The 25,700-nt window shown below is 25.6% G+C and overlaps 6 protein-coding genes across 9 annotated transcripts; 3 read left to right on the forward strand and 3 right to left on the reverse strand.

Annotated features, from left to right (window-relative positions):
* Positions 1–131: 131 nt before the first annotated feature.
* LOC122851154 (pikachurin-like) lies at positions 132–7,959 on the reverse strand. Its single transcript, XM_044150209.1, has 15 exons — positions 7,390–7,959; positions 5,885–6,223; positions 5,689–5,805; positions 4,238–4,500; positions 3,848–4,109; positions 3,563–3,764; positions 3,332–3,476; positions 3,041–3,227; positions 2,651–2,790; positions 2,353–2,579; positions 2,026–2,275; positions 1,633–1,943; positions 1,295–1,540; positions 1,119–1,222; positions 132–1,031 (listed from the first exon to the last, which is right to left on the reverse strand). The coding sequence occupies exons 2-15, from the start codon at positions 6,045–6,047 to the stop codon at positions 883–885; spliced, it is 2,766 nt and encodes a 921-aa protein (XP_044006144.1). The 5' UTR covers positions 6,048–6,223; positions 7,390–7,959; the 3' UTR covers positions 132–882.
* LOC122851155 lies at positions 4,936–5,695 on the forward strand. Its single transcript, XM_044150210.1, has 2 exons — positions 4,936–5,138; positions 5,245–5,695. The coding sequence occupies exons 1-2, from the start codon at positions 5,025–5,027 to the stop codon at positions 5,518–5,520; spliced, it is 390 nt and encodes a 129-aa protein (XP_044006145.1). The 5' UTR covers positions 4,936–5,024; the 3' UTR covers positions 5,521–5,695.
* Positions 7,960–7,972: 13 nt separating the features above from the next.
* Positions 7,973–12,988, reverse strand: LOC122851156 (putative ferric-chelate reductase 1 homolog). 2 transcript variants are annotated; one of them, XM_044150211.1, is made up of 13 exons: positions 12,871–12,988; positions 12,246–12,588; positions 10,836–11,164; positions 10,677–10,768; positions 10,433–10,604; positions 10,153–10,356; positions 9,990–10,085; positions 9,768–9,924; positions 9,457–9,683; positions 9,150–9,390; positions 8,967–9,079; positions 8,762–8,875; positions 7,973–8,693 (listed from the first exon to the last, which is right to left on the reverse strand). In XM_044150211.1, exons 2-13 carry the CDS (start codon positions 12,253–12,255, stop codon positions 8,553–8,555), a joined length of 1,896 nt encoding a protein of 631 aa, XP_044006146.1. In that variant the 5' UTR covers positions 12,256–12,588; positions 12,871–12,988; the 3' UTR covers positions 7,973–8,552. The 2 variants fall into 2 exon arrangements, with proteins under 2 accessions (XP_044006146.1, XP_044006147.1); XM_044150212.1 differs by lacking the exon at positions 12,246–12,588 and having other exon boundaries at positions 8,020–8,693; positions 12,871–12,959.
* A 98-nt stretch (positions 12,989–13,086) lies between these two features.
* Positions 13,087–18,847, forward strand: LOC122851159. Of its 2 annotated transcripts, none has more exons than XM_044150216.1 (9): positions 13,087–13,178; positions 15,492–15,773; positions 15,839–16,102; positions 16,186–16,403; positions 16,495–16,566; positions 16,647–16,930; positions 17,003–17,164; positions 17,241–17,536; positions 17,607–18,846. In XM_044150216.1, exons 2-8 carry the CDS (start codon positions 15,531–15,533, stop codon positions 17,534–17,536), a joined length of 1,539 nt encoding a protein of 512 aa, XP_044006151.1. In that variant the 5' UTR covers positions 13,087–13,178; positions 15,492–15,530; the 3' UTR covers positions 17,607–18,846. The 2 variants fall into 2 exon arrangements, with proteins under 2 accessions (XP_044006151.1, XP_044006150.1); XM_044150215.1 differs by lacking the exon at positions 13,087–13,178 and adding an exon at positions 14,891–15,057 and having other exon boundaries at positions 17,607–18,847.
* LOC122851160 (putative uncharacterized protein DDB_G0272516) lies at positions 18,753–21,107 on the forward strand. The gene is made up of 4 exons (XM_044150217.1): positions 18,753–18,866; positions 19,048–19,266; positions 19,336–19,604; positions 19,666–21,107. The coding sequence occupies exons 1-4, from the start codon at positions 18,864–18,866 to the stop codon at positions 20,177–20,179; spliced, it is 1,005 nt and encodes a 334-aa protein (XP_044006152.1). The 5' UTR covers positions 18,753–18,863; the 3' UTR covers positions 20,180–21,107.
* A 996-nt stretch (positions 21,108–22,103) lies between these two features.
* LOC122851157 lies at positions 22,104–25,688 on the reverse strand. Of its 2 annotated transcripts, XM_044150214.1 has the most exons (7): positions 25,360–25,688; positions 25,151–25,231; positions 24,232–24,449; positions 23,969–24,150; positions 23,742–23,904; positions 22,773–23,671; positions 22,251–22,704 (listed from the first exon to the last, which is right to left on the reverse strand). In XM_044150214.1, exons 2-7 carry the CDS (start codon positions 25,182–25,184, stop codon positions 22,377–22,379), a joined length of 1,824 nt encoding a protein of 607 aa, XP_044006149.1. In that variant the 5' UTR covers positions 25,185–25,231; positions 25,360–25,688; the 3' UTR covers positions 22,251–22,376. The 2 variants fall into 2 exon arrangements, with proteins under 2 accessions (XP_044006148.1, XP_044006149.1); XM_044150213.1 differs by having other exon boundaries at positions 22,104–22,704; positions 25,151–25,688.
* Positions 25,689–25,700: the final 12 nt, after the last annotated feature.

A 25,700-nucleotide genomic window follows, 5' to 3' on the forward strand; every position in this document is an offset into this window, starting at 1 on the left:
TTACGAGATGTGTTTTATGATTTTTTTTTCAAGTTAGAATCTAAATAGCAATAGCAATATCACTATTATTTATTATTATTATTATTTTTACATAAACTTATGTAGGTATATATAATTTATTTGTTTATTTATTTATTATAGTAAGTAGATATGACGCAAGGCATTATCGTCCTTTTTTTATTGCAAATATCAACTCACCAGTTGATCCATTAGTTTTTTATTTATTTTTTTTCCATCATCATTGTTTAATTTTTATATAATAAAAATAATTGTAATTGCACACCCCCACGCACCCTGTAATTGCTCGTTTAAAAATTTTCATATATTTTAAAAGATATAATATTGTATAGCAGTACAAATCACAAAAGACATTTATTTTATAATTTGAAAAAACAAAAATTTAATTTTTCTAATCAGTGCGTATATTTTATTTATATTTAATTATTATTCAAGATAAGATGATGCTCGTGATTTGATATTATTTTTATAATTTATTACAACACGAATACAAAGCATATAATAACAATTTATTTATAAATTATTATTATTATTATTATTATCATTATTATATAGTAAAATTGACATAAACACCGGTATTTTAATTTTTTTTTTTTTGTGAATCTTAGGCCACGTCTCATGATAAATTAATGTTAAATTTTATAATATTTATTTTTACATGATTAAGTATATTTATTTATTTTTTATTAAAATTAAAAAAACAAATAATGATAATAATAATAATAATAATAATAATATCTAATGACTTTTTATAATGATACACTCACACATTCAACAATTCATTGTACTATACTAATTAACTCAATTTCACAATTTTTGATCCCGCATAAAATCTATTGGAGTTAAATTGTAATAATAACTTACTCATGGAATGCACGAGTGTGTATTTGTTGCTTGTTCAGGTGAAGATAAAACAACTGAAAAATCTGAATCAAGCACAAGATCACTTATGCAACCAACAATTCCACGTTTATATTTTCCATCAGTTGTTTGCACAATATCTGGAGCTCCACCTATTTAATTATTATTACAAAAATATAACATAATAAATATACCTACATATTTTTAATAATAATAATAATAATAATAATAAAACATACCAATGTAAAGACCAGTATCTGTATTTAATTCTCTTAATTGTCCTGGTGAAGATGCAGACACACCAGTACCACTGTCAACAACTAATGATGCCCATTGCTCATTTCTAAAATTAATAAATTTATTATTATTAATAATAATGATGATTCATTATTAATGAAATTAAATTTATATATACCTGACTGCTCTTACTCGATGCCACAAATCATCATTTAATTTTGTAAAATTATATTCAAGTATTGCCTCACCCGAACCAAGATTATAAGCAAGTGTCAAATAACCATTATTCAAACCAACTGATAAATAATCATCATTTTCATCTTTTGATTGTTGTTTATCCGATTGTCTACCACTCCAAAGTAATAATCCATGACTACTACTTGTTCTAAATCGCATATTAATATCAACTCGATAGCTTATAATTCTTGATTTAAAAAAAAAATAAATAAATAAATATACATTAGTTGTTGTTATTGTTGTTATTATTATTATTATTATTATTATTATTATATATACCTTTTCATTGTATCTGCATCACTGTAATGTAAATAACTGTCAATACCAACAAAACTTGGAACACTTTTTTCATATTTAGTTATTTCCGAAGTACTTGGATTTAATAAATATTCATCAAAATAATAATGATTATTATTATTATCATCATCAGTTGATTTAGCTGGACAAGGATGTGGAAAAGTTGGATTACATCTACAGGTAAAACGTTCTCTGAATGGTCGACATTCAGCATCACCACATGGTCGAGCTTCACATGCATGACCACAATTACCAACATTAACACCACCAAGTGCTTCAGCCAATATTCCAATCTATATTGCCAATAATATTAATATTAATTAAAAATATGTATAGGTATATAAAAAAAATATTAATATCATGATAATACGAGACCTCTCGATGATTGAGTACAATTGTTTGTATACAACCGACAAAGCTTGCAGTTGTTTTAATTTTTTTTGTAAATATATCAATTGATGGAGCACCACCGAGATACAAATTAAGTGGTAATGATAATTGTGTAAAAGCTCCAGGAGCAAGAATTTCTTGTGCTGGCTCATTTTCTACTTCTAATGATGCAAGTCTTCCTGTTCTTGATACTCTCACCTCTAGCCATTCACCCAATTTAACTGGATATTTACTCCTAAAATTATTTAAATTTTTTTACACGTAAAGTCATAGTAATATTGTTTAAATTATTAAAATAAAAAAAAAAATAACCTGAGAGTAGCTGGACCACTGCCCAAATCGAAAGTGAATGTCACATGACCAGACAATAAATACAATGCAATAAAATCACCAGTTGAATTATCACTGTGATGTCCATTATATAATAATACACCATCAAGTGCTAATGGCTTTATTGTAACTGAAAATTCAAGCCAAGATAAAGATGTATCACCAAGACCAGGATATCGTAAATAAGATGAACCATTGAATGACGGCACCTAATGATAATAATAATATATAAATAAATCATCATGTGTAAATAATTTATGTTATGTTAATAATTAGTTACCTGAAGATCAACTCGGGTCTCACACAAGTCACCAGTATAACCAAGTGGACACAAACAAACTGCTGTATCTCCACCTGTTGTTAAGCATTTACCACCATGAGAACATGGAACTTTGCTACATCTATCTGCTGTACATTCATCTGTAAATAATTATTTAATAATAATAATTAAAAAAAATTATATAGCAAAGTTGTTGTTGTTGTTGTTGAAGTAAAGCTTTATTCACTCGAGTCAGATCGATAAAAGCCTCAAGCTTTTGAACCAGTCATGGTCATTCATTTATCCGGACAAATTTCTTTGTGTCAATGTATACATATAATACAATAATGGTTTGAATAAAAAAAAAAAATAAATTAATTTTAAAAAATTATTTCTTTTAAATATACACACCAACGTCAAAACCAGCAACAGTATCACCTTGTGGTGTCAAGAAAAAACGATAATGATGCTCATTGGCTTCAAAATGTCTAATACATCCTTTGAATCCAATTTTAACTGGAAGTCTTTCAAGTCCAGATGTATTACCAGGACCACCAACAAACAATGGTTCTTGAAATGTTATTCTCGAAAATAAACCCTACAACAACAAAAGTTTAATCAGCCACTATAGCTTTGTGGGTGTGATAAATTAAATCCATTTAAACAACATTATAAAATAATATAATAAATAATAAATAATACCTTTGATCTTCCTTGAACTCTTTTATCTGAATTTAATTGTATCCAAGCATCCCAACGATGTCTAAATACATTTAGGCTATTCCATTCATTTAACTTGACAGTTTCTGTACTTCTGACAATTCCAACACCACTTCCACAATCAAATCTAAAAATTCAAAAATTCAAAAATTCAAAAATAAAATAATAATAATAATCATAATATATTAAATTAAATGAAAAATATAAACAAACCTAAACTCAATAAATCCATGATGAAGAATAACAGCCATAAAATCACCTTGAAGATCATCACGTTCACCAGTAAGAAGAATAATTCCATCCCATGCTTCTGGACGAAAATCTATATTTAATTGTACATGTTTATATGCTGCTTTTAGTGGAGAAAATGCCAACCAGCCAAAACCAGTAAAACGTGGTGATTTAATTTTGACATCTTGAAAATTGTGAGAAAAAAAAAATTAATTATTAGCTACATGTTGGATGATGATGAATGATTTTTTTTAAATTTATAAATACCATTTTGACAATAAGTGCCACTTTTACCCAGTGGACATTGACATCGATGTTTAAACAAAGACCGACGTTTTTGTTCTGATGTATTATCAATGCTATTTGTAATATTTTCTTGATCATCTTGATCATCATCATCATTTTCATGAAGTTGTTCAATATAACAATTACCAATTGGTCCACAATTAAGATTACATGGTGGTTCTGTTATTGTAGTTGGACTACTTGGACTACTTGTTGTTATTGAAATATTTTTTTCCACATTCATCTTTTTTTTATTTAGTATAAATATATATAAAAAAAAAGTCAATAAAAATATATTAATTTTCATAAATAAATAAGTAAATAATTTAATTTTATATAAGTAATGAATGAATATATATTATATATGTATACCTTGATGTTCGAGTTAATGTGGAGTTTATTTATTGGTAAATCTGGAATTTCATTGGTTTCTTTATTTTTTTTAATTTTTTTACGATTATAATAATAATTATTATTGTTATTGCTATTGTTATCAACAGCTGGAGAAGAAGCATGTATCGTAAATGATGCTTCAGGCATATAAAGTACCTCCTTGTTGTCTCGCTCTTCAATTACCTTATCAATCACATCATTATGAGAATCATTCATTGACGAGTTTAGTGTCGTGTTTAAAACTGGAAAAAAAAAATAATTAATTTTAAAATTATAAAATTGTAAACAAATTTTCAATGTCTTAAATATTTTCCTCAATAATAATTATCGACATTTTATTGCAATGAATATTGAAATTATTTATATAGATAAATAATAATAATAATAATAATAATAACATTGTGTATCTATTAAATTTTATTATCTGGTTTTACCTCCTATACATTATACAATATATAGCAGCATCAGCATATGTTTGTTGTTGTTTTTATTATGAAAAAAAAAAAAGAAAAAAGAAAAGTGGGTTTCCCATTTGTGTAAGACGTCATATTTTTTATTAATAATTTTCCTTGTTATTTTTCAATTAGATAACATATTAATTTTATATGCGTATTAATGTGTATTTGTAATTTATGACATGATGATGATGATGATTGAGGAATATTGTGTGTGGTATATAAAGTACGACATTTATCTATGAAAGTCAAAGTCAATTGAGACGCGTTACATTTCAAATCATTCGACAATTTAAATTATACAAATAAATATGAAGTTATTATTTGTATCAAGTATTTTTTTGGCAATGATAATTGCAACAGTAATTGCCGATGAACCAAGTATTGGAAATAGAGATTTTTCAGTGACAAATCCACCACTTATTGTAAGTATACGCGTATGTTTGTTTAATTATTTTTTCATAAATATACCTATACCTATACCTATGTATATGTAAATTTAAATTAATGAAAATAAATAAAAAAATATAGAATCGTCCAAAACCCATTCAAAGACCATCATCATTAGGAGGAGGTAATTTACGTTGGCGTAGATCACCTGAACCACAACCACAAGGATCAATTGTTTTGCAAGGACAAAAACCATTGAGTGGACCAGAAAGACGTCCAACTTGGAATCTCGATTATCAACACAATATTTGGCAAGGTAAAGATGGACGAATTAGTGCATCTGGTGGTGCACTTAAATTACCTGGTCAACGAGTACAACCTCAAGTTGGCATTCAAGGTCAATGGAGATTCCGTTAATTTTATTATTTAAATATTTTGATATATAAGTATAAAAAAATTGAAAATGCTGCAGTTTAAATTAAATCGAGTGCCATTATTTGTATTGTGTGTACAACGCAAGTTTATGAAAAATAATAATAATAACAACAACATTTTGTACATTTAAAAATAAATATAAATAATTACCACCACAACTGTAGCCATTTTTATGAAGTACAAATCCATCTTTGCAGTCACATTCATACATGCCATCATGTAACTCATAGCACAATTGTTCACAAGGTGAATTGTGACCACATTTACCTGCAAACAAAAATATTAAACATTTCATCAAATATAAAATACATAAAATTTAAATATAGGTATATAATAAATATTTTACCTTGAAATGCAGCCTCAAAAGCTGTTCTATCATTATCATCATCATCATCATTATCATTATCATTATTATTATCAACTGGATTTTGTGAATATACTAAATTGCCAATTCCAAGTAAATTACAACATGTAATTATTATTATTAAATATAATAATTTTACTGCCATTTTATTTTATTTTTTTTATTTGTACTCAATTTGATTAATTATTGTTGATTTTTAATTTCACTAAGTATATACTTTTAATTTTTTTTTTTTCACCACAATATATAACAAGTTTGAGTCAAAAACACTTTTGTTTTGTTTTGTTTTATTATTTTCTTTCTTTCAATTTTTCATGTTCCCTTTAATAATAATAATAATATAATGACATTTTACAATTAGCCAAGGTATATACTATAAATAATAATAATAATGCTATGAGTGGGGTGACCTGAGATATGGATTCTTAAATATATTCAAATATATAATATATTTAGGTATATATTATGAATGTACATACAAAAGTATTGATGTGATGAAATGAGGAGAAAAAGAAATGAGTGAGTCGAAACATGTGCCAAGTAATAAAGTTGAGTATTAATATTATTTTACAAACTTATGGCAATTGTGACGTAACTATAGTGACTATTGGAAAAATAAAAAATAATTTACAAATAAATTGTAATGCTTTGTGTGTTATATATCTATAAAATAATTAAATTTAAATTTATATATTTGTAAAATACTTGATTGAATATTTTTTTGTTAATAAACAATTTCATGTATTTATTGTAAAATGTTGAGGCACAAGCGTACATGCACTAATAGTATTGGAAAAAAAAAACAACGAAAAGAAAAAGGGAGACACGCGCATTAGATATACATATGATATATAGATATACACTTGCGCGTTGCGAATTGGATATTTGGATGTTTTTTTTTTTTTATTAAAAAAGCCAAGTAAATAATTTTTATATTACTTGTAATATATTTTTTTCATTTTGAATTGAATGATATGTTCTATATATATTTATAAAATAATTGTGAATATTTTAAACTATAATTGACACAGAACACAGCATACATATACCTATAGTTATATTTAAATGCATAGACATAATATTGATTTATTAATAAATTAATTAGTTAATTGTGTTTCAAGTATATATATCATTACACTGACATGAAAATTGATTTTTTTCTTTTTAAAATCTAATTCATTCTGATGATGATATAATTAAATAATATACCTATATAATTATTTTTGTTTTGTTTTGTCATAAATAATTAAAGACAATTGAAATAATAATGACAATCTATATTATTTTTATTATTTATATATTTAATAAATTTATTTAGCCACTTGCATGATAAATTATAAAATTAATTACAAGGGGCTGGAGTTATTATAGTAAAGGGTGGCAGCAGAATGCTTATGGTAGTGAAATAATAATAAAAGAAAGAAATGTTGATTGGCTTGTTGTTTGTTTGTTTACTCAATAACAATTATTACTGTAAATATAATTACACATCACACACGTGACACATCACACATTTACATATTATCCATATTAATAATACAATAATCGCATGAGATGGAGAATAAAGCTCCCAAGTAGACGCGAAAAATATATAAAAATAACGAGAAAAAAAATCAACAACTTAGCGATGTATTTATAATATATAATGAATGAACGAGCCGGCCGGTGTCTTGAATCGAACTGCGGTTATTCCAGCCTGTTCCGGCCATTTCGAAATCCGATGTCATGACATTCACCCCTTCAGCCTGTTTCAACCCCTACTTGTGCTTTACGTCTATAGTCTATACTGGCTATACTGGTCTATACTATACTACTAGCGCTTGGTGATATGGTGGAGAGCTTTTACATTGTTATCATTATTTTATTTTACTTATTTATTTATTTATTTTTCTAGTACATGTATATAGTAGAAAAACATAAAACACAGTCCACACACAAGCCCTCTCACCCTCTATTCTTCGATCCATTGCCTTTTATTTTATTTTTTTTTATTCATGCGCGCGTTTACTTAGCCCAATAATAATATTATTACATATAATCTAAATAATTAACAATCACATAAAAATAATATAAAATTATAAATATTATTTATTTATTTATTTATTTTAAAAAAATAACAATTATTATTTAATTTATTATATTATATATATCCACCATTAATATTATACTATACATTTGCAGAGACAGCAGCATACAATATTCCACATTTTTATTTAGTTGATTTATAATTATATATTTATTTTTATTATTTGTATATTATATATATGCAACAAGTATAACATACGACAACGCAAGTACACTTGATGCCATAGAAAATATATTATGGCAATAAAATAATTATAATGAAACATATAAACATTCTGACCAATGATTTTAAATTATTGTTATTTAATTTTAAGGATAAATTTATTATTACTTGATCAAAATTCAAAATTCAAAATTCAAAATTCAAATGAGATGAAATAATAATTTTTTCGATGGTGGATTGTACTAGTGTATATAGTCAAACGACTAGAAGGATAATTTCAATAGCATCTAGGTGGTTGTTGTTGTTTTATCAAAACTTTTTATATAATAATAATAATAATAATAAAAATTTAAATTCTTGCTTAAAAATAAAAAAAAAATGTACATTGTAAATATATGTATACTAGTAACTGGTCATTTTATTTGTCAGAGTATTCCAACTTTCTTCAAATGGTGCAAATACCGTGAGAATAATGAATATCATTGTAAAAGCAAGAATAACCAAAATGTAAATACCAAATATAAATTTCCTCATGCTTGCCAACTAAAACAATAATACAAAAATACAAGTATAAATTATGTAAATTAAATAAATATAAATTAATAACTTACTGGAGCATCACGTTTAACATCTTGATGAGCCATTGATCCTCTTCCATGTATATCTTTCATTGGAAATGCATTAACTCTTTGGCTATTTCGTTTATCTGATGCACAACCAGCAAACTATATAATACATAAACATAAACATAACATACATTTTTATATATATTAATAGTATTATTTGTATATTAATAAAAATATAAAAATATTTTACCGATAAAATTATGTGTGTGATGACGTGGAAAATAACGTAAGCAACAAGAATCCATTCCATCCAATCTGGTAATTTAGCCTTGCTCAGTCCAACAGCAAAGAACAAAGCAATAACTGAAATTGATTGATTGATTAATTAATTAATTAATTGAATAATAATAAATTTAAAAAAAAATAAACAAACTGGCAAATATATGTGCTGCATTTCCAACAAGCCAATGTGTCCAATTGAATAATGATCGTCTTGGTGTACCAGGATGTGGTCTTAATGCAGCCATAAAAGGTTGTATAAATGTTAATATTGTTGTTGCAGCACCAAATGATGCGTGTATTGTTGCTGAGCTCCATTCACCAATTTCAACAAATATCAATACACTTGCAGCAATTGTCATGGCCCAAGTAAGAATCATAAAAAATCTATGCCACTGTGAAAAAAAAAATTAAAATTAAAACTAAAATTAATTAATTAAATAAATAAATAAATAACTTACAACAAACCACTGGTCATTTCCACAAATTTTTGATCTAAGCCATGTTTGTTTATAATATCTTGCCATTAATATGCCAATTGAAGCTGTACCAATCCATGAAGCAATCATAAGAGCACCATGAAGACGAATAAGTACATCACTTGCTGCTGTAAATTCTCCAATGTCTGATAATTTTTTTGGTTGACTTGATGCTTCTCTCAAAATATCATGATATCCAATTCCATTTTCTATTTAAATCAATAATAATAATAATAATAATAAAAATAATTAGATAATTTAATATTTTCAACACAAAACATCTACCAACTAACTTGTAACTTTATTTCCAATTGCTAAAAGTAGATAATATGCATTATTTTCCATATTAAATTCACGATTATTAACAATTGTTTTTGTATCTCTTGTAAATTGACAATAAATATGGCCATCTTCGATAAAACTTTTTTGTAATTTTACCATTCCTCCAGTCTTAAACAAAAAAAAAAAAAAATATTACAATTTATTTATTTATAAATAAAATAAAATAAACTTACATTTGTTATTCTGTTATTTTTTTTTCCATCATTCCAAGACATGTAAATTTTAATAGCATCTGCTTCATCAACACACTCGACAACACTATCATCTCCCTAAATTTTTTAACATAATTACATACATGTATATATATAGTATAATATTTATAATAAATATACTTGCCATTTTTTCATCGTTTGATATTCCAAGTGCAACATACTTGCCTCCCTCTCCCAATAATTCAAATGTATATTTTTCTCCTTTAACATCAATTGCAACAATTGCTTTGCAATCAGCTGTATCAATACATCCATCTGGTGTTCCAAAACAATTTTTTAATTTACCACAACCTTCATATATACCAGCTCGTTTTGGTTTTTCAATATCCTATATTTATTTTTATTTTTTAAAAATTATTATTATTATTATTATATTTATTAATATTTAATATATGCATATATACCTTTTTTCTCATGGCTAAATCATAATATGGAATTGTTGTTGTTGTTTTTGGTGATGGTGGTGGTAATGGTGGTGATAAAGTTGACATTATGACAATGTTATTACGTGAAATATCTACACGATCTGATTCAACACCAACCCAATATGTTGACCAATCTTGTACAAATGTTGCACTAAAAAATAAAAATATAAACATGTTAATACTTTTCATCATATGTATTGTGTTTATTATTATTATTATTTACTTGAATACAATTGTTCCTTCAAAATTAACTGGTGGTACCCATTCAAATTCAAGATTACGTTTATCTGTTGTATCAGTGTGAGTGACACCATTCTGTAATTTAATAAATTTACATGTAATTTAGATATAGGCACATATGTATAATTTGTTAATGAAATACCTTGATATCTGTTATACACTCAATTGATTTAGCAAGTTTTGGTACAACTGTAAATTCACCAACAAGTTGACCAGTTGCAATATCTCTGGCATTCATAATAAAGCCTTTGTAAGCAAAACCCTGACGACTACCAAGCAACACAATAATTCTAGTTTGTCCAGGTGATAAAAGTATTTGATATGGTGAAGCTGACAATTCAGCTGTTGTGCCTTCATGATGTGGCGTTAAATTATCACATGATCCTGATGGTGCACCAGTTTTAAATCCAAATGTTATTTTACATGATGATATTACAAAAATTATGACAAAGATAATTTTACTCATTTTTCCTAAAACAAAAAATAAAATAATATATTATTATTATTATTATTATTATAAACATTTAGACATTTTATTGCGGCCTTGTTGGTATATTTATTAATCTGTAATGACCTTGTCATTTTGATGATAGTATGTCACTGTCATGTAAAAAATAATGCTGCACATATATGAAAAAATCATCACATGACCTTGTCGTAGATATACTTTCATCTCGGGATCGCAACTTTATAAAATATCTATATACTATATTGGTATATAATTTTTTTTTCGTTCATTTTATAATTAAGGACGTTAATTTTTTTTATTCTCACTATACAGTCTGAATTACTAAAGAACAAAGTAATTATTTCTAATAAATAAAATAAAATGGCCCAAGGCTCTTTGATATAACATAATGCATTGTGTGTGTATATAGCATATCAAAATACAAAAATATAATTGTATAGTTTATTTAATATTTTTTTTCATATGTAAAATCAAAATAAATTTTTGTGGTTCACAAATGAATAATAATAATATTAATACTTAGATGGATGAATAAGAATTGCAATGTGATGAGAATTTAAAACGAGGCGCAATGACCACATCTATCTATACCTACATATCTATCTATCTATATTTAAATACAATGAAAAAAAATTGTCAAAGTCGTGAGAAATAATTAAACTTAGCCACAAAATAATAATAAATAATTATCTATTCGTTTTATTATATTGTCAACATTATTATTTCCTAATAGACAGCTTGCAACAACAATATAGCTATGACATTATGCGATATTTATCTTGTTCCTCGTCGCTTTTTACTTTTATTATATTTATATAATTTTGAAATATTTTTTGTTGTTTATTATTTAATAACGACAATTAGGTATATTTGAAAAAAAAAAAATTTTAAATTTAAATTTTAAATTGCCTCATAATAATATTATCTAACTTTGCACAAAAATTAGTAACGTACACATATATATATATATATGTATAGCGCATTGAACTCTTTAATTTTAATTTTAATTTTCTCGTGATATAGAGTTTTATATTTCTGTATAAATTAAATTAATTAAAAATAAAATAATGCAAAAATACTTACGTTTATCCATATTTTTTGTTGATTTTCAATGAATAGTCTTGGTCAAATATTTTAATATTTCATTAATTTATCAACTTAATTATCAAAATAAAATAATACTTGTGGTATATTTAATATTTTTTATGCAGATATAAAATTTTCAGTTAGTACATGCATTAGATTTATTCATTTTTCATTAACTCGAAAATTTAATTAATAAAAAAATAAATAAATATATATAAAGATAATATACACTATAGTGCCTCGTGTCGAAAAAATATGTATGTCACGAATGACTTGAATTGTAGATATGACAAATAATAATTATCATTTATCAGTTATCAAAACACCATGCTATGAATATCTATAATAAAATAATAACAATAATTGGATATTATATGTATATATAAAACTTGTGTAGGTATTAAAGTCACTGAATAATAATAATAATAATTTAGTATATGTATGTATGTATGGACTTAAAAACTTTTTCACTAAACTTTTATGATATTACTTGTTGATATGTATAATTGATTTTCAATTAAATTTATAATTATTATTCTTATAAACTCTTTTTTTAAATAAAAAAATTTGGATTTAAAAAACTTAATATTATTAGGAGGCAAAAGAGACAGGTAGACCACACCTTGACAGCTTTACTGGTGCTATTAAAATAAACGGCAAACAATCTTTCTCTTCTCTCTTCTGTATACAGTATACAACTCGTGATGATTATATGAATTGTACAATATTGTAAGCAACTTGCTGCTATATGTATAGTATATACATAAACATACACCATAAGGTATTTTATTTACAAACTTGTTTATAAAAATATTCATAGGTATTCCAACGGGCCTTTACCACCACCACCACCACCATCACCACTGCCACCTCCACCATCAACATCAACATCAACAACAACTTCTACTACTAGTATTACCATACAGTCAGGTACGTGTCAATCACCTTTTATTCCCGAATCAATATTTATTTATTTATTTATTTATCTATTATATTTGACCTATGGTTTATTTAATTTTTTTAATAAACTCATTGTCGTGTAATGATCTCATCGCAAGTATATATCAGGATCAATTAATAATATCACACGTTGATAACGGTTTATCGCCAAACTGTAAACTGTTTATATACATATATACATGTATGATATTTTTTTCTTTATAGTACATAGCAAGAATAAAATTTAAACTTAAAAAGTTAAAAATTGCAGGATCGTGCGACCAAAGAATGACACTCTGGAATTTAGCAAATGTATACGCATTGAACGAAATTCTTGTGTAGAAATGTATACAGGGGCGATATATTTAGAAAGTTGTTTAAAAAGTATAGTAAATATACGAGTATCATTCATTTGAATATTCTATTCTCCCTACATACTGTATTCGAAAAAGACAGTTGTCATCGATCTTTCGGGTATTTGATAAGTTGACAACGAAATCAATCATAAATCTCTCATATTATTTGTATTCAGCTGTTTCGAAAGTTTTCGACTTTTCGATGAATTTTTGAAGTCATTCAAAATAATTTGTCAAGAGAATCCAAATACCTCTTCTCTCATTCTATGTTCCTGATACAAAAACTCAATTTGAAACATGAAACTTTCCAAAACAAGAAATACCTCTTTGCTCATTCTATGTTCCTGATACGGAAGTTCAATTTTTTTAAAATATAAACGGAGAATTTTCGAAATTACTAGGACAAAAATTAGGAAGAAAAGGAAGTAAACTTTAAAAACACGAAATACCCCGTTAGTCTTGTTTAGTTTTAATTACAATTAATTTTGAGCTTTGCGTCTAACATCTAAAGTTATACTCGATGAGAAAATAAGCTTTGCAAAATGATTAGTAGTATACCTCTTTTATCCTTGTATTTTTGCAATACAAATTAGCAATTTTTTAAAATAAGTCTGGATAAGATAATTTAAAATGATTAGAGAAGCATAAAAAACTAAAGATCATGACCAATATATTTAATATATAATACTGTTGATAAAATAAAAGCTAATATATTCAAAATAAGATAACTTAGTTTCAGTAGATAGAGTGTTTCAGCGGTTGGAAAAAACGAACTCTAAAATAAATTTCTGTATCAACATCAGCTATATCGTGATATAATCGTGCAAGGAAATTATAAAAATGTGTTGATAAATTTTTTTGAAAACATTTCCAGTATCTGTTTCCCAAAATTTTCCGGAAATTTACCAAAAATGAAAACAGGATATTTGTGGTTAGCTGGTCTATTTAATTTATTTGAATACTATTTATTTCTAGTCTTCTTGATTACTCTTATTCACTCTCAACGGTAATTATTATTTATTGTTTATTATATCAATGCGATAAATATAAATATTCGCAGTATGTTTTTGTATATATATTTAATAATAATTATAGATGCAGTATGTATGTTATATACAAAATGTATATCTGCAAATACGAGTGGTATAATAAACATAACAACTGGAGATTCATAAATTTTTAATATAATAGTATTTTATTTATAATAAAATATATATATTTTTCCTTGTAGCTACATGTATAATTAGTTGTACATATAACGTATATGAAACGCTTGCGCATTATAATGACAAAAGTATGATGTAGATGCGATGTTTATATATAGAAATTTTTATATAAAATATTATCAGTAAAGGCCAATGTGACAATGTGACAACGTGTCCATGTCAAATAATTGCATATATTTTATTCTCAAAAAAATTTTCAATATTTCTATAAATAATATAAATTTATTAAAAATCGGTGTGGCGTGATAAAATATAATGTCAGCACTTTTCACTTGTTGCATCCGTCGGGTAAGAAACGATTATATCAATTAATTAACTTAAGAAAAAAATGATACTGGCTTATTTTATATTTAGTATTATTTTTTTTATCATCAATTAAGTCAAAAAATTATTGTTATGATTTTCTAGTCATATAAATGAAAAATAAAAATTGCATGAGTCATTAAAAAATAAAAATAATAGTGACTCGTCACTTGGTCGATATTATCTATATATGTACATATGTATATAGATAAATATTGCAGGATGAATAATCTCATATTTTTCACAATGTAAGCAATTTTCACGGTGACGAGTCAAAGGATGCACTCACTCTGATGTGAAGCTCAATAATAATAATAATAATAACAATAATATTATTTTTTTATTTTTTTAAGGGTAGTTTTGCAATTTACATAAAAATATACTTGTTATTGTGATATGTATTTATGTTGTTTTTATAGAATAAAAAATTTAAAAGTGAAGAAAGTGATGGTAATATTATGATGATTGAAGCAGCACCAGAAATATCATGGGAAAATACATTGGGTGCACCAAATGGTGTACCATTTGATAATGATACCAGACAATTAGTAAATGATTGCATTAATTTACCAATGCCATCACCAATAAATATTTCAGTTCTTATTGAAAAAAGTAATAATTTTCCAATTGAATTTCCTATAAATACCATTAAATCAATATCATTAAAAGAACAAAGCAATATACCTGTCGATATGCTTGAGGTCAGTATATTAATATTATTATTTATTATTTATTTATTTATTTATTTATACATGGATATTTTTAGTTTAATGCAAATTCAGCATATCCAATAATACACGAGGCAATGTTACCTTTAATAGCAGCTTGGCTTAAATATAAACGTAAACATGGCTCAATTGTTGAAAAAGCACTATATAAAAATATGAATTTAGTGAAATTCATTCAACGTTTATTGGATTGTCGGGCAATTGAATTTTGGGGTAGTGGTGATACTTGGCGATTAATTGATAATCAACAAGGTCAAGGTGGCTGGGAAGCTGTTGGTACAGACAAAGAAACATCACCACTTGTAATTTTTTTTTTTAATATTTAATATTTAGAAAATATATATATATTTTATTTATTTATTTATTTATTTTTATTATTATCAAGATTTTAGCCAACTGTTTATCATATGATGAAATAAAACTTTCGTCAATGATGGTTGTATCATCACATTCAGAATTTATAAATGATGGTTCACGAAATAACAGAGGAATTTCTGCTGCTGCTGCTGATGATGATGATGATGATGATAATGATAATGATGATAATAATGCCAATAATGCTATACAAAAAAGAGGTGTTATAATTGGTGTTGTAGGATCAAGGTAAGTTATTTTTTTGTTCAAATATATTATATACATTATACAATATACAATATATAATGCAATAGTTTATGAATAATAAATAAAATTCAAGATTTGAGCGTTCACGGGTAATGGAACATGAAGACATGATAATAACTTTATCTCAAAATACTATTGATAATGGGTTAGTTTTTGTATATTAACTATACTAACTATATTAAATATTATAAATATATTAAATATTACAAATAATTTATTTAAAAGTTATGGAGATTGGGTTGAGAATGCTGCTCCAAAAAGGCCATTACGTATTATTTGGTCAAATTTTTATGGTGAAGAATATCATCCACTTTATGAAGAAGCTCTTGAAATATTAAAATCATCAAAAAATAAAAAATACATTCGTGTAAAAAATCATGTGATATTTGATATTGAAAATTACATGAAGAGAACATTGTTGTCTGTTGAAATTATTTTGCTTGAAGCAAATACACGAGCTGAAAAACAAAATACAACAGCTTTTTTGCATGTTGTAGGATTTGGTTTAGGTAAAAATAAAAATAAAAAATAATAATAATAATAATAATAACAACATATGGTATTGTATTATTTTTCATCAGGTGTATGGAAAATTATGAAAGATCAAGAAATTTATTTTTTAAAAACTTGGGAAATAGCATTGAAAAAAATGAATAAAAAATTAAAATACGTATCCGACATAATATTTTCACATTTTAAAAGGGATAAATGTGGAAACACTGGAAATGGCGATTATCTTGGAGGTATATATTTTATATAATAAAATAAATAGTTTATTATATTGCATAATAAAATTATGTATATTATATGTGTATATAGATATTCGAATTCATTTTTCAATGAGAGAGCCACATAGTAAACTTGTTCGTGCAATTGATTCAAATAAATTGTTGGTTGTAACATATGCATGGGATGGTAATGCACATCCTGGCAATGAATTTTGGAGTGGTCATTTAAATTCCAGTGGAGATCCTGCAGCAGCATGTAGCACACAAATTGCTGAACTTCACAATTCACGTATTAATTCACGTACTTGTGGTGAAAATCTTCATATTGCATCACCAGAACATGGACTATTACACATATCAAATTATGCAAAATTACATCTTGCTTAGGTAATATAATATATATATAGTATAATACAATATATAGTTGATATATTTATTTTTTATTTTTTTCTATTAGGACAATTCTGCTGACCAATTTATTTCAGGTCAGCAAACTCTAAAAATTAATAAACAACAACAATATCCTACTGACAATAAAGATGTTTCTAAACTCTTTGATGATTGCACGTTAAAATTAAATAGTGACGACGACGACGACGACGACAACAACAATAGTACTAGCAATACCAATAGACATATAAAAAATACAATTACAAAATATAATCAAAGTCAAAATAAATTCAAATGGATACCACTGTCTTGTCTAGCTGATAGATCGACATCAAAACAATGTCCCATTATATTTACAGATAAGGAAATAAATTGTGAAAAAAATACAGCAACTCGTTGGATGATTTTTTCAAAGTATTCAACATCATCAAGTTTACTTGATAGAAAATCATCATTTCGAAGATTTTCAACTCATTATAATCAAAATCATATGAATTATAATTTAAATAATAACCATGATGATGATGATAATTTTAAAAAAGACATTGATGAAAGATCATCATCATCATCATCAAGTAGTTTTAGTATCAATAGTAATTGTCAAACAATCCCACCGTCATATTATGATAGACAAGTTAAAAAAACTACTCTTATCAAGTGTAAAAGTGTTGAATGTAAACCATCAACAAAAATCAATATGTTACCAAGAAAAAGACAAACAAGTCTAGAAACTGAATGTCCATCAGATGTTTTACTTTCCAACTCTTCATCTTCATCATCTGATGATGATGATATTTTTCAACAAGATTCATTAACATTAAAATCAATAATTAAACGAAACAAACGTAAAAGTACTAGATACAAAGTTTATCTAACTTGATGGCATGATGTTATATTTTTTTTTGTCATTTACTTTATATATATATGTGTGTATTAATTATATATCTACATATAAAATAAAATGTCTAATTGTCTGATATATATGTATGTGTATATAGTATTAGTATATATATAACTTTGATGAGTGGAGAGAAAGGGAGGAAACGTATCAGCCATTTGAAAACTCCACCCCTATGTTAGTTTGATGCTCCGCCCTCACAAAATTCAGTTGACCCGGGAAGAAGGAACATTAACTAAAAAATTATACACCACCAGTCATCTGAGGTACATACATACGTCAGTACAACTTTGGATGCTGTTAACAAAATTACATTTACACTATATACAATAATTGTTTAACAATTAATTCATTCAAGTGGACCAGTGTTTGAAAAAATTATTAAGTAAAAAAAAAAAGTAAATTTATCACATCATCATCGTCAGAATGGTAAGTCAAATACAAGTTGAAAATTTATATGTAAAAGTGTTAAATAAATAAAGATAAAAAAAAAAAAATATAATTGTGTCATATATGTATAGCACGTGTGATAAGTGATAACAGCATCCTATTATGCTCAGGGCCAAATGATTATAAAACTAAGCTAATTTATTATTATTATTATTATTAGCCAATGCTAACATACAACACAAGTATGGATGATAGATCACCAGCAACATCACTTGTCTTTGGTGACAATGACATGATAGTCAATGAAGATTCATCAGGTGATTCATCAGAGGCAATGAGAGACACTGAAGAAGAAACAATGTTCTCTGATGAATTTTATTCACACGACACTGATGACGAAGATGATATTAATAAAAAAAATCATAATTCAAATCAATCTGTAAGTTAATTGATGATTAATTATAATGTGTAATATATGAAAATATTATTATTATATTAAATATTTTAGATGGATAATGAATCATCATCATCATCATCATCATTATTATTATTGTGTACATCTGGTACAACAATGATGACATCAACAACAACATCATCAACGACATCATCAACGACAACAATTCAACATGATGGTGTACGTAAATTATTTACAAATAGCCGAGAACGTTGGCGACAACAAAATGTTAGTGGAGCTTTTTCTGAATTACGTAAACTTGTTCCTACACATCCACCAGAAAAAAAACTTTCAAAAAATGAAATACTTCGTATGGCAATTAGGTAATAATTAATAAATAATAATAATAAATATTTCAAGTATAAATTTTAATCTTTTATTTAGATACATTAGACTATTGACAAATGTCTTGGAATGGCAAAAAGCACAAGAATGCACAAATTTACGAATAAAATGTGAGCCAAGCTTTATTCAATATTCACCAAAATCACCATCAAATTTAATGATATTTAAAAAAGAAGAAAAAAATACAAAAGACAAAATTGATACAACCAATAAAAATACAAATAATAATAATAAAATAATAAATAATTATCATTTGCCTTGTGATGTGAAAAATGGTAATGAGCTTCTTATGATTGCATCTGGATTATCGTCATCAAAACATAAATCATCAGTAGCATCAGCCGCCACTGGTAGATGTTCAAATTTACGTAAAATACGACAAATTATTACCAACAACAACAACAGTAATAATTTAAATAACAATTTAAGCTATTTTAAAAAAAATAACGCTAAATTAGATGATGAAAATGAAAGTTTGTGTGGAAATATAAGCAAATCGTCCGTGAAAAAAAGAATTAAAATCATGAATCATGAATCTAAAAAATTGGATTAAATTTTATCAACTTTTTTTTTTCAAGTGAAATAGTTATTTTATGCGTTTCATCAGTTGTTGTTGTTATTATTGAATTATTTCGAGTTGAAGCTCATTGAATATATAGTGCAATATATATATAGCTAAATTCAAATACAATACAATACATTTAAGGTATGTTTTTTTTTTTTTTTTCTTTTATAATTGCAAAAGCATGAACTATAATTATAATTAAAATTTAAATAATCAAATATGAAATTTTGAAAATATAATTGGTGTATATCATTTTTTAACAAAAATTAAACCAAGTGTCTTTTTGCCTTAATATTATATTCATAATGTGATGACCCTACCCTATATATATATTATTGCTATTATTTTTCACTCAACTATTGTCAAGTGGCCCTCGATGATCTCTCATAGTATTTTGACACGTATACGCACTAGCAGTAGGAACAGCATAAAAAAAAAGGGAGGCTACTTGAAATATTCAATATAAATATTTAGGGGTGTCATCCCTAATTTAAAAATCAAAATGTTATCATGACACAATGTGCTCATTCAAGCATAATTACCAGCTAATCTGCGTGGGATAAGTTGTGATCGTCACCAACTCAACTCTAATTTTTTTTTTTTTTTATCGCGCATACCACAAAATAATTTTTATTTATTTTTTTTCAAGTAACTGTCTAACTGTCTGTCTGTCTGACTGTCTAACTGATTGACAGCTTTAATCATTATATATATTATCACGACTAAGATAACATTAAATATATATATAAATATATAAATATACAAGTATACATGTATATATGATTCGAGTGATAAAAAAAAAAAAAAAAAGTAAAAAGAAAATTGCGTATGCTGCAGTATATAAAATATATAAAATATATAAAAAAATTTAGAGTAAATTCAATAAATAAAAATAATAATGGAGTGTGATATCAATAAATATTTATTAGGCCTAATAAGTCAACTATTATATGTACATACGTATAATATAAAGATTATTTAATCGATAGACCGATGCTTATTGCTTATTCACAAAATAATATTTAAAAAACTATATATATAATATGAGCACACGTGCCATGGTGGTGATGGTGGTGACGACGCGTGTTGCACCAGATTCACAAATCAGGGGTGACTTTTCTTTTTTCTGGTTTTTTATGCACTCACACATCAATTTAACCAATGACATTTTTTTATAATATTATTATTTTCAATCTGTATTTGATTTATATTCAAAGTGATTGACTTAATATATATTGTATATCACAAGAAAATAAGTTGACAAAAAACTATATTTTAAAATGAAAATAAAAAAAAGGGCGAGGGAAGCTTATGACAATACCACCACATTGTAAATATTTGGTGGTGGTGGTGGTTTTCCACATTGGCTCGTGATGTAGAATATAATTTTAGTATCAAAAATATAACGTGAGAATATATAAATAAATAATAGCTATATGTAGATGAACAATACAAATGGATATCAATTGACAAGATTCATATATAAAATTAATTTTCCTTATCGCAAACTTGTCAGCTTTATTATTTTTAATTATCTCAATGAAAAAATATTAATATTAATAATAATAAAATAAATGTTGGTATATGGTGTCATAGAAATAAAAATAAATATAAATGTGCATGTGTATTTGTATGAGACATTGTGTTAGTCGAGGAGTGTTTTGCTACTGATAAGACCATAGCTCCGCCCTCGACTATATTTGCTCCAGCAGCCTCCAATAGCTATTTTGCACCCTCTACCTTTTATTTGGTCTGACATTTCACCATTTCACACCCCCAGCAATATAATATAATCAGGGTCAACTTGATATTATTACACAATCACTGCGACAGACTTGGGATGCTTTGAGCTTTGTGACGCAACTATCATCATTATTATTTGAAAAAATTAAAAAAAAAAAACCAACAATTAACAAGGCTCATGATATCCTCAAGGATTAATTTATTAGTTATCGCAACTTTACGCAATTTACACTTTTACATAAAAATGGGAAAAAAATAAAATAAATTAAGTTTGTATTTTTAATCACTTGTATACCTATTTGATTTTTAATATCCTATAATAATAATAATAATAATAATAATATTAAATTGTCTTTATTATTAGTATTATTATTATTAATACTGCAGCTTATTTATTTATTTATTTATGTTAAACACACATAATAATTAATAATTTAATAATTTAATGAAATGCAAATATGAGAATTAATATGGGAACACTAATAATGCAAATAAGATAAAGTGAAGTTCTAGGCTCACAACGTGATACAACAACATAATCTTCATTCCATTGAGAATCATTACCAGTAAGAGGCAATTCCAATACTGTTTTTTCCCAGCTAAAAAAATTAAATGGTAATGAGCATTCATTGGTTGAATTTTGACATGAATGTACAGAATTTGATGTATTATAAGTTTTTTTTACAAGATCAAATTTTATTCTTATGTAATTTGGTTGAATTTCATTTTCTGAACTAAAAACAAAAAAATAATAACCATCAACAGGTACCCTATAAAAATAATAATATTATTATTATTAATAAAATATAATAATTTTCATTTAATTTAATATTAATACCTGTATGTTACTGTGTTGGCAACTGATGCAGTTGAATGATGATGTTCATATTTTTTAGAACAATAATGATGTGGAGTTAATGGTAAATTAAGAATTAAACCTTTACATTCTAATAGACGTTCCTCAGAGCTACTAAATGAACTCCAAAATTCTGAATTACTTTTGTCATTTAGTGTTGTTTCATTGACAGTACCACGATCTTCAGCTATACCATCTGGATTTAAATCTTCATTTTCAATACCAACATCATCATCTTGATCATCTTGATTAAGAATTTTAACAATTTCTGGTGATGATGATGATTTTAATACAACGTGTCTTTTAATTTTTATTAAATTATTATTATTATTATTATTATTTGATTCATTTGAGTCTAAAATAACTTTTTTAATAGCATCAGTTATATTTTTTGGTGTTTTTTCATTATCAGATTGTTTCATTAATTGTTGTAAAACATGTTTACCACGATCATCACCAAGTGCTTTAATTTTTTTTAATATATCATGAAATACTTCTGATGATGTTTGATTATTATTATTATTATTATTATTTGATTGTTCAATTTTATCAATAACAGATTCTGTTTCCCATAATAATTCATCTGAATTAATCATAATTGGTGGTCTTTCAATATTATCATTATCTCTAAATACACCCTCACGATGATATTGATTACTTTTAATTCTATTTTTCATATCAAATGATTTGGCAAATAACTTTGACAATGTTTCTTTCATTGCAATTCCATCCAATTCATGACTAGTATCATCATTTGAATTATCACTTGTTTGACTTTTTGGTAATGTTGCATTTGGATAAGGAGCATTTGCTTTGTGATGAAATTCAACATCAAATCGAGCTCTTTTCATTTTACCAGGTAAATTACTCTGTCCATTTTCCTATAAAATAATAATATTAATATTATAATAGGATATACTTATACATTAATTTATTTATTTATTTATTTACTTGAATCATTTTTTCGTAGCCAGTTCCATTGAGTAATTCTTTTTGTGTTGTTGCTGTATTTTCTAAAATTTCATCAACTTCTTCACTACTGTCATCGCCAATAAATGCACATTCTTGAAGATGTTTATGTCCACGTATTATTGTCAATGATGCACCAGGCCATCTTTAATTTAATTTTTAAATAATAATATTATTAAAATAAATAAATAAATTTAGTATTATAATACCTTACACAAGTTGATACTGTGACACTGCTACCACTTAATAAATAAAAACCCCAATATTCTTTCATATCATCTTTGAGAATTAAATGTCTTGTCATTGAAAGTATTGTTGGTTGAATTTTCATTTGTGGATTGCCATTTATTAAATAAGCATTAAATGTTGTATTTACTTTGACAATTTGACGCTGAAAAAACATTACAATACGCAATAAACATATATATGTATTGATAAATTTAAAAAAAAAAAAAAATGAAAATAAACATACTTGACACCAAGTTGTTGATATTTTTCCATCAATGAGTCTCTGATCAGATGCAGCCAATGGATATAATTGTTCAGCATATACACGATAACGTAAATAAATTGGTCCAGTAACTAATAGTGCAGGCAATAACATACCAAATATGCATAATCTTGCAATACGTAATGGACCCTTTAATGTAACTGGCTTTGGATCCCAATCTCTTGGTCGAGCTTCAGCATCTTTTTTTTTTTTTTTTTTTATAATATAAATTAAATGCACGTGAAAACTCGGATAATAATAAAAAATAATTATAAAAAAAAAACATCTTATCAAGATATCATATGTGTATGTGTGCATAATTTATATAATAACAAACAAACAAACAAAAACATCTAGAACGTTTATTGAAAAGTAATCTTTATTTGTATGATATAAATAATTAAAATTTTAAATTTTAAATTTAATTTAATAAATACAATTCAATGATAATTGATGTACAATAAAATATATTATATTCAAAAGAAAAAAAAATATATTATGTATTTAGCATTATAATGATCCAAATAATCGCGCCTATCACCATCATATATGACAATGATCACATGTTGCGTTGATGATGACTGGTGGCTGGTGACAATACAACACACACACATACATTCTACTATACATATATACATATAATACTGTAAAGCCAATATAATCACATTAGCTAGATAAATAGATAGTTTGTCTTTCAAAAAAAATAAAAAAAATAAAAAAAACACTTGATTAGAAAAATATAAAATTTCATGTCAACTCTCTTGACTTTGGATAAATATTTGAAACAAAAAAAACAACTGGCTATCTTATCAAAATTATTATTAAAATTAAAAAAACAAAAAGAAAAGAAAAAAAAAAAAAAAAACGATTAAAAAATAAAAATAAAATAACTGATAAATACCAAACATGTCAAACTTGAGTGGTGTCGTTGGCATCTTGTCTTCTTCTTTTGATTTTTTAAAATAATAATATATACTTATACCTAAATAAATAGTTTATTTATAATATTATTGAGATTTAAATGAACCACGTGGATTATTACTATCACCAAACATAGTAGCGTAATTATTATTAATACGCAAATTAAATTTTAAATAAAACAATGCTCACGTATCTTGTTTGAGTAAAACAAAGAAAAGAAAAGCACAAAGTAATACCAAAGACGTTTTATATATTAAAATAAAAAATGAATAAGATGTGTGGTGATAGTTTGGCTGTCAGCACGATGACTGATTGTATCCACCAACTCGTTGACTACTTAATAATAATATTAAAATTATTACTATGATGGAGAGAAAAAAAAAATAAATATTCCACACTCAAAGAAGTTTTTTTAAAGTCTACTACTGCATACACACAACAGACAAAAAGCCGCTATTTTTTATTAATGTCTCGGAATAAATTTATTTATCTGTTGTGTGTTATCAAGTTTATATCAATTATCTGGTCAC

The sequence above is a fragment of the Aphidius gifuensis genome, linkage group LG3 (assembly GCF_014905175.1).
Source record: "Aphidius gifuensis isolate YNYX2018 linkage group LG3, ASM1490517v1, whole genome shotgun sequence".
Classification (NCBI taxonomy): Eukaryota; Metazoa; Arthropoda; class Insecta; order Hymenoptera; family Braconidae; genus Aphidius; species Aphidius gifuensis.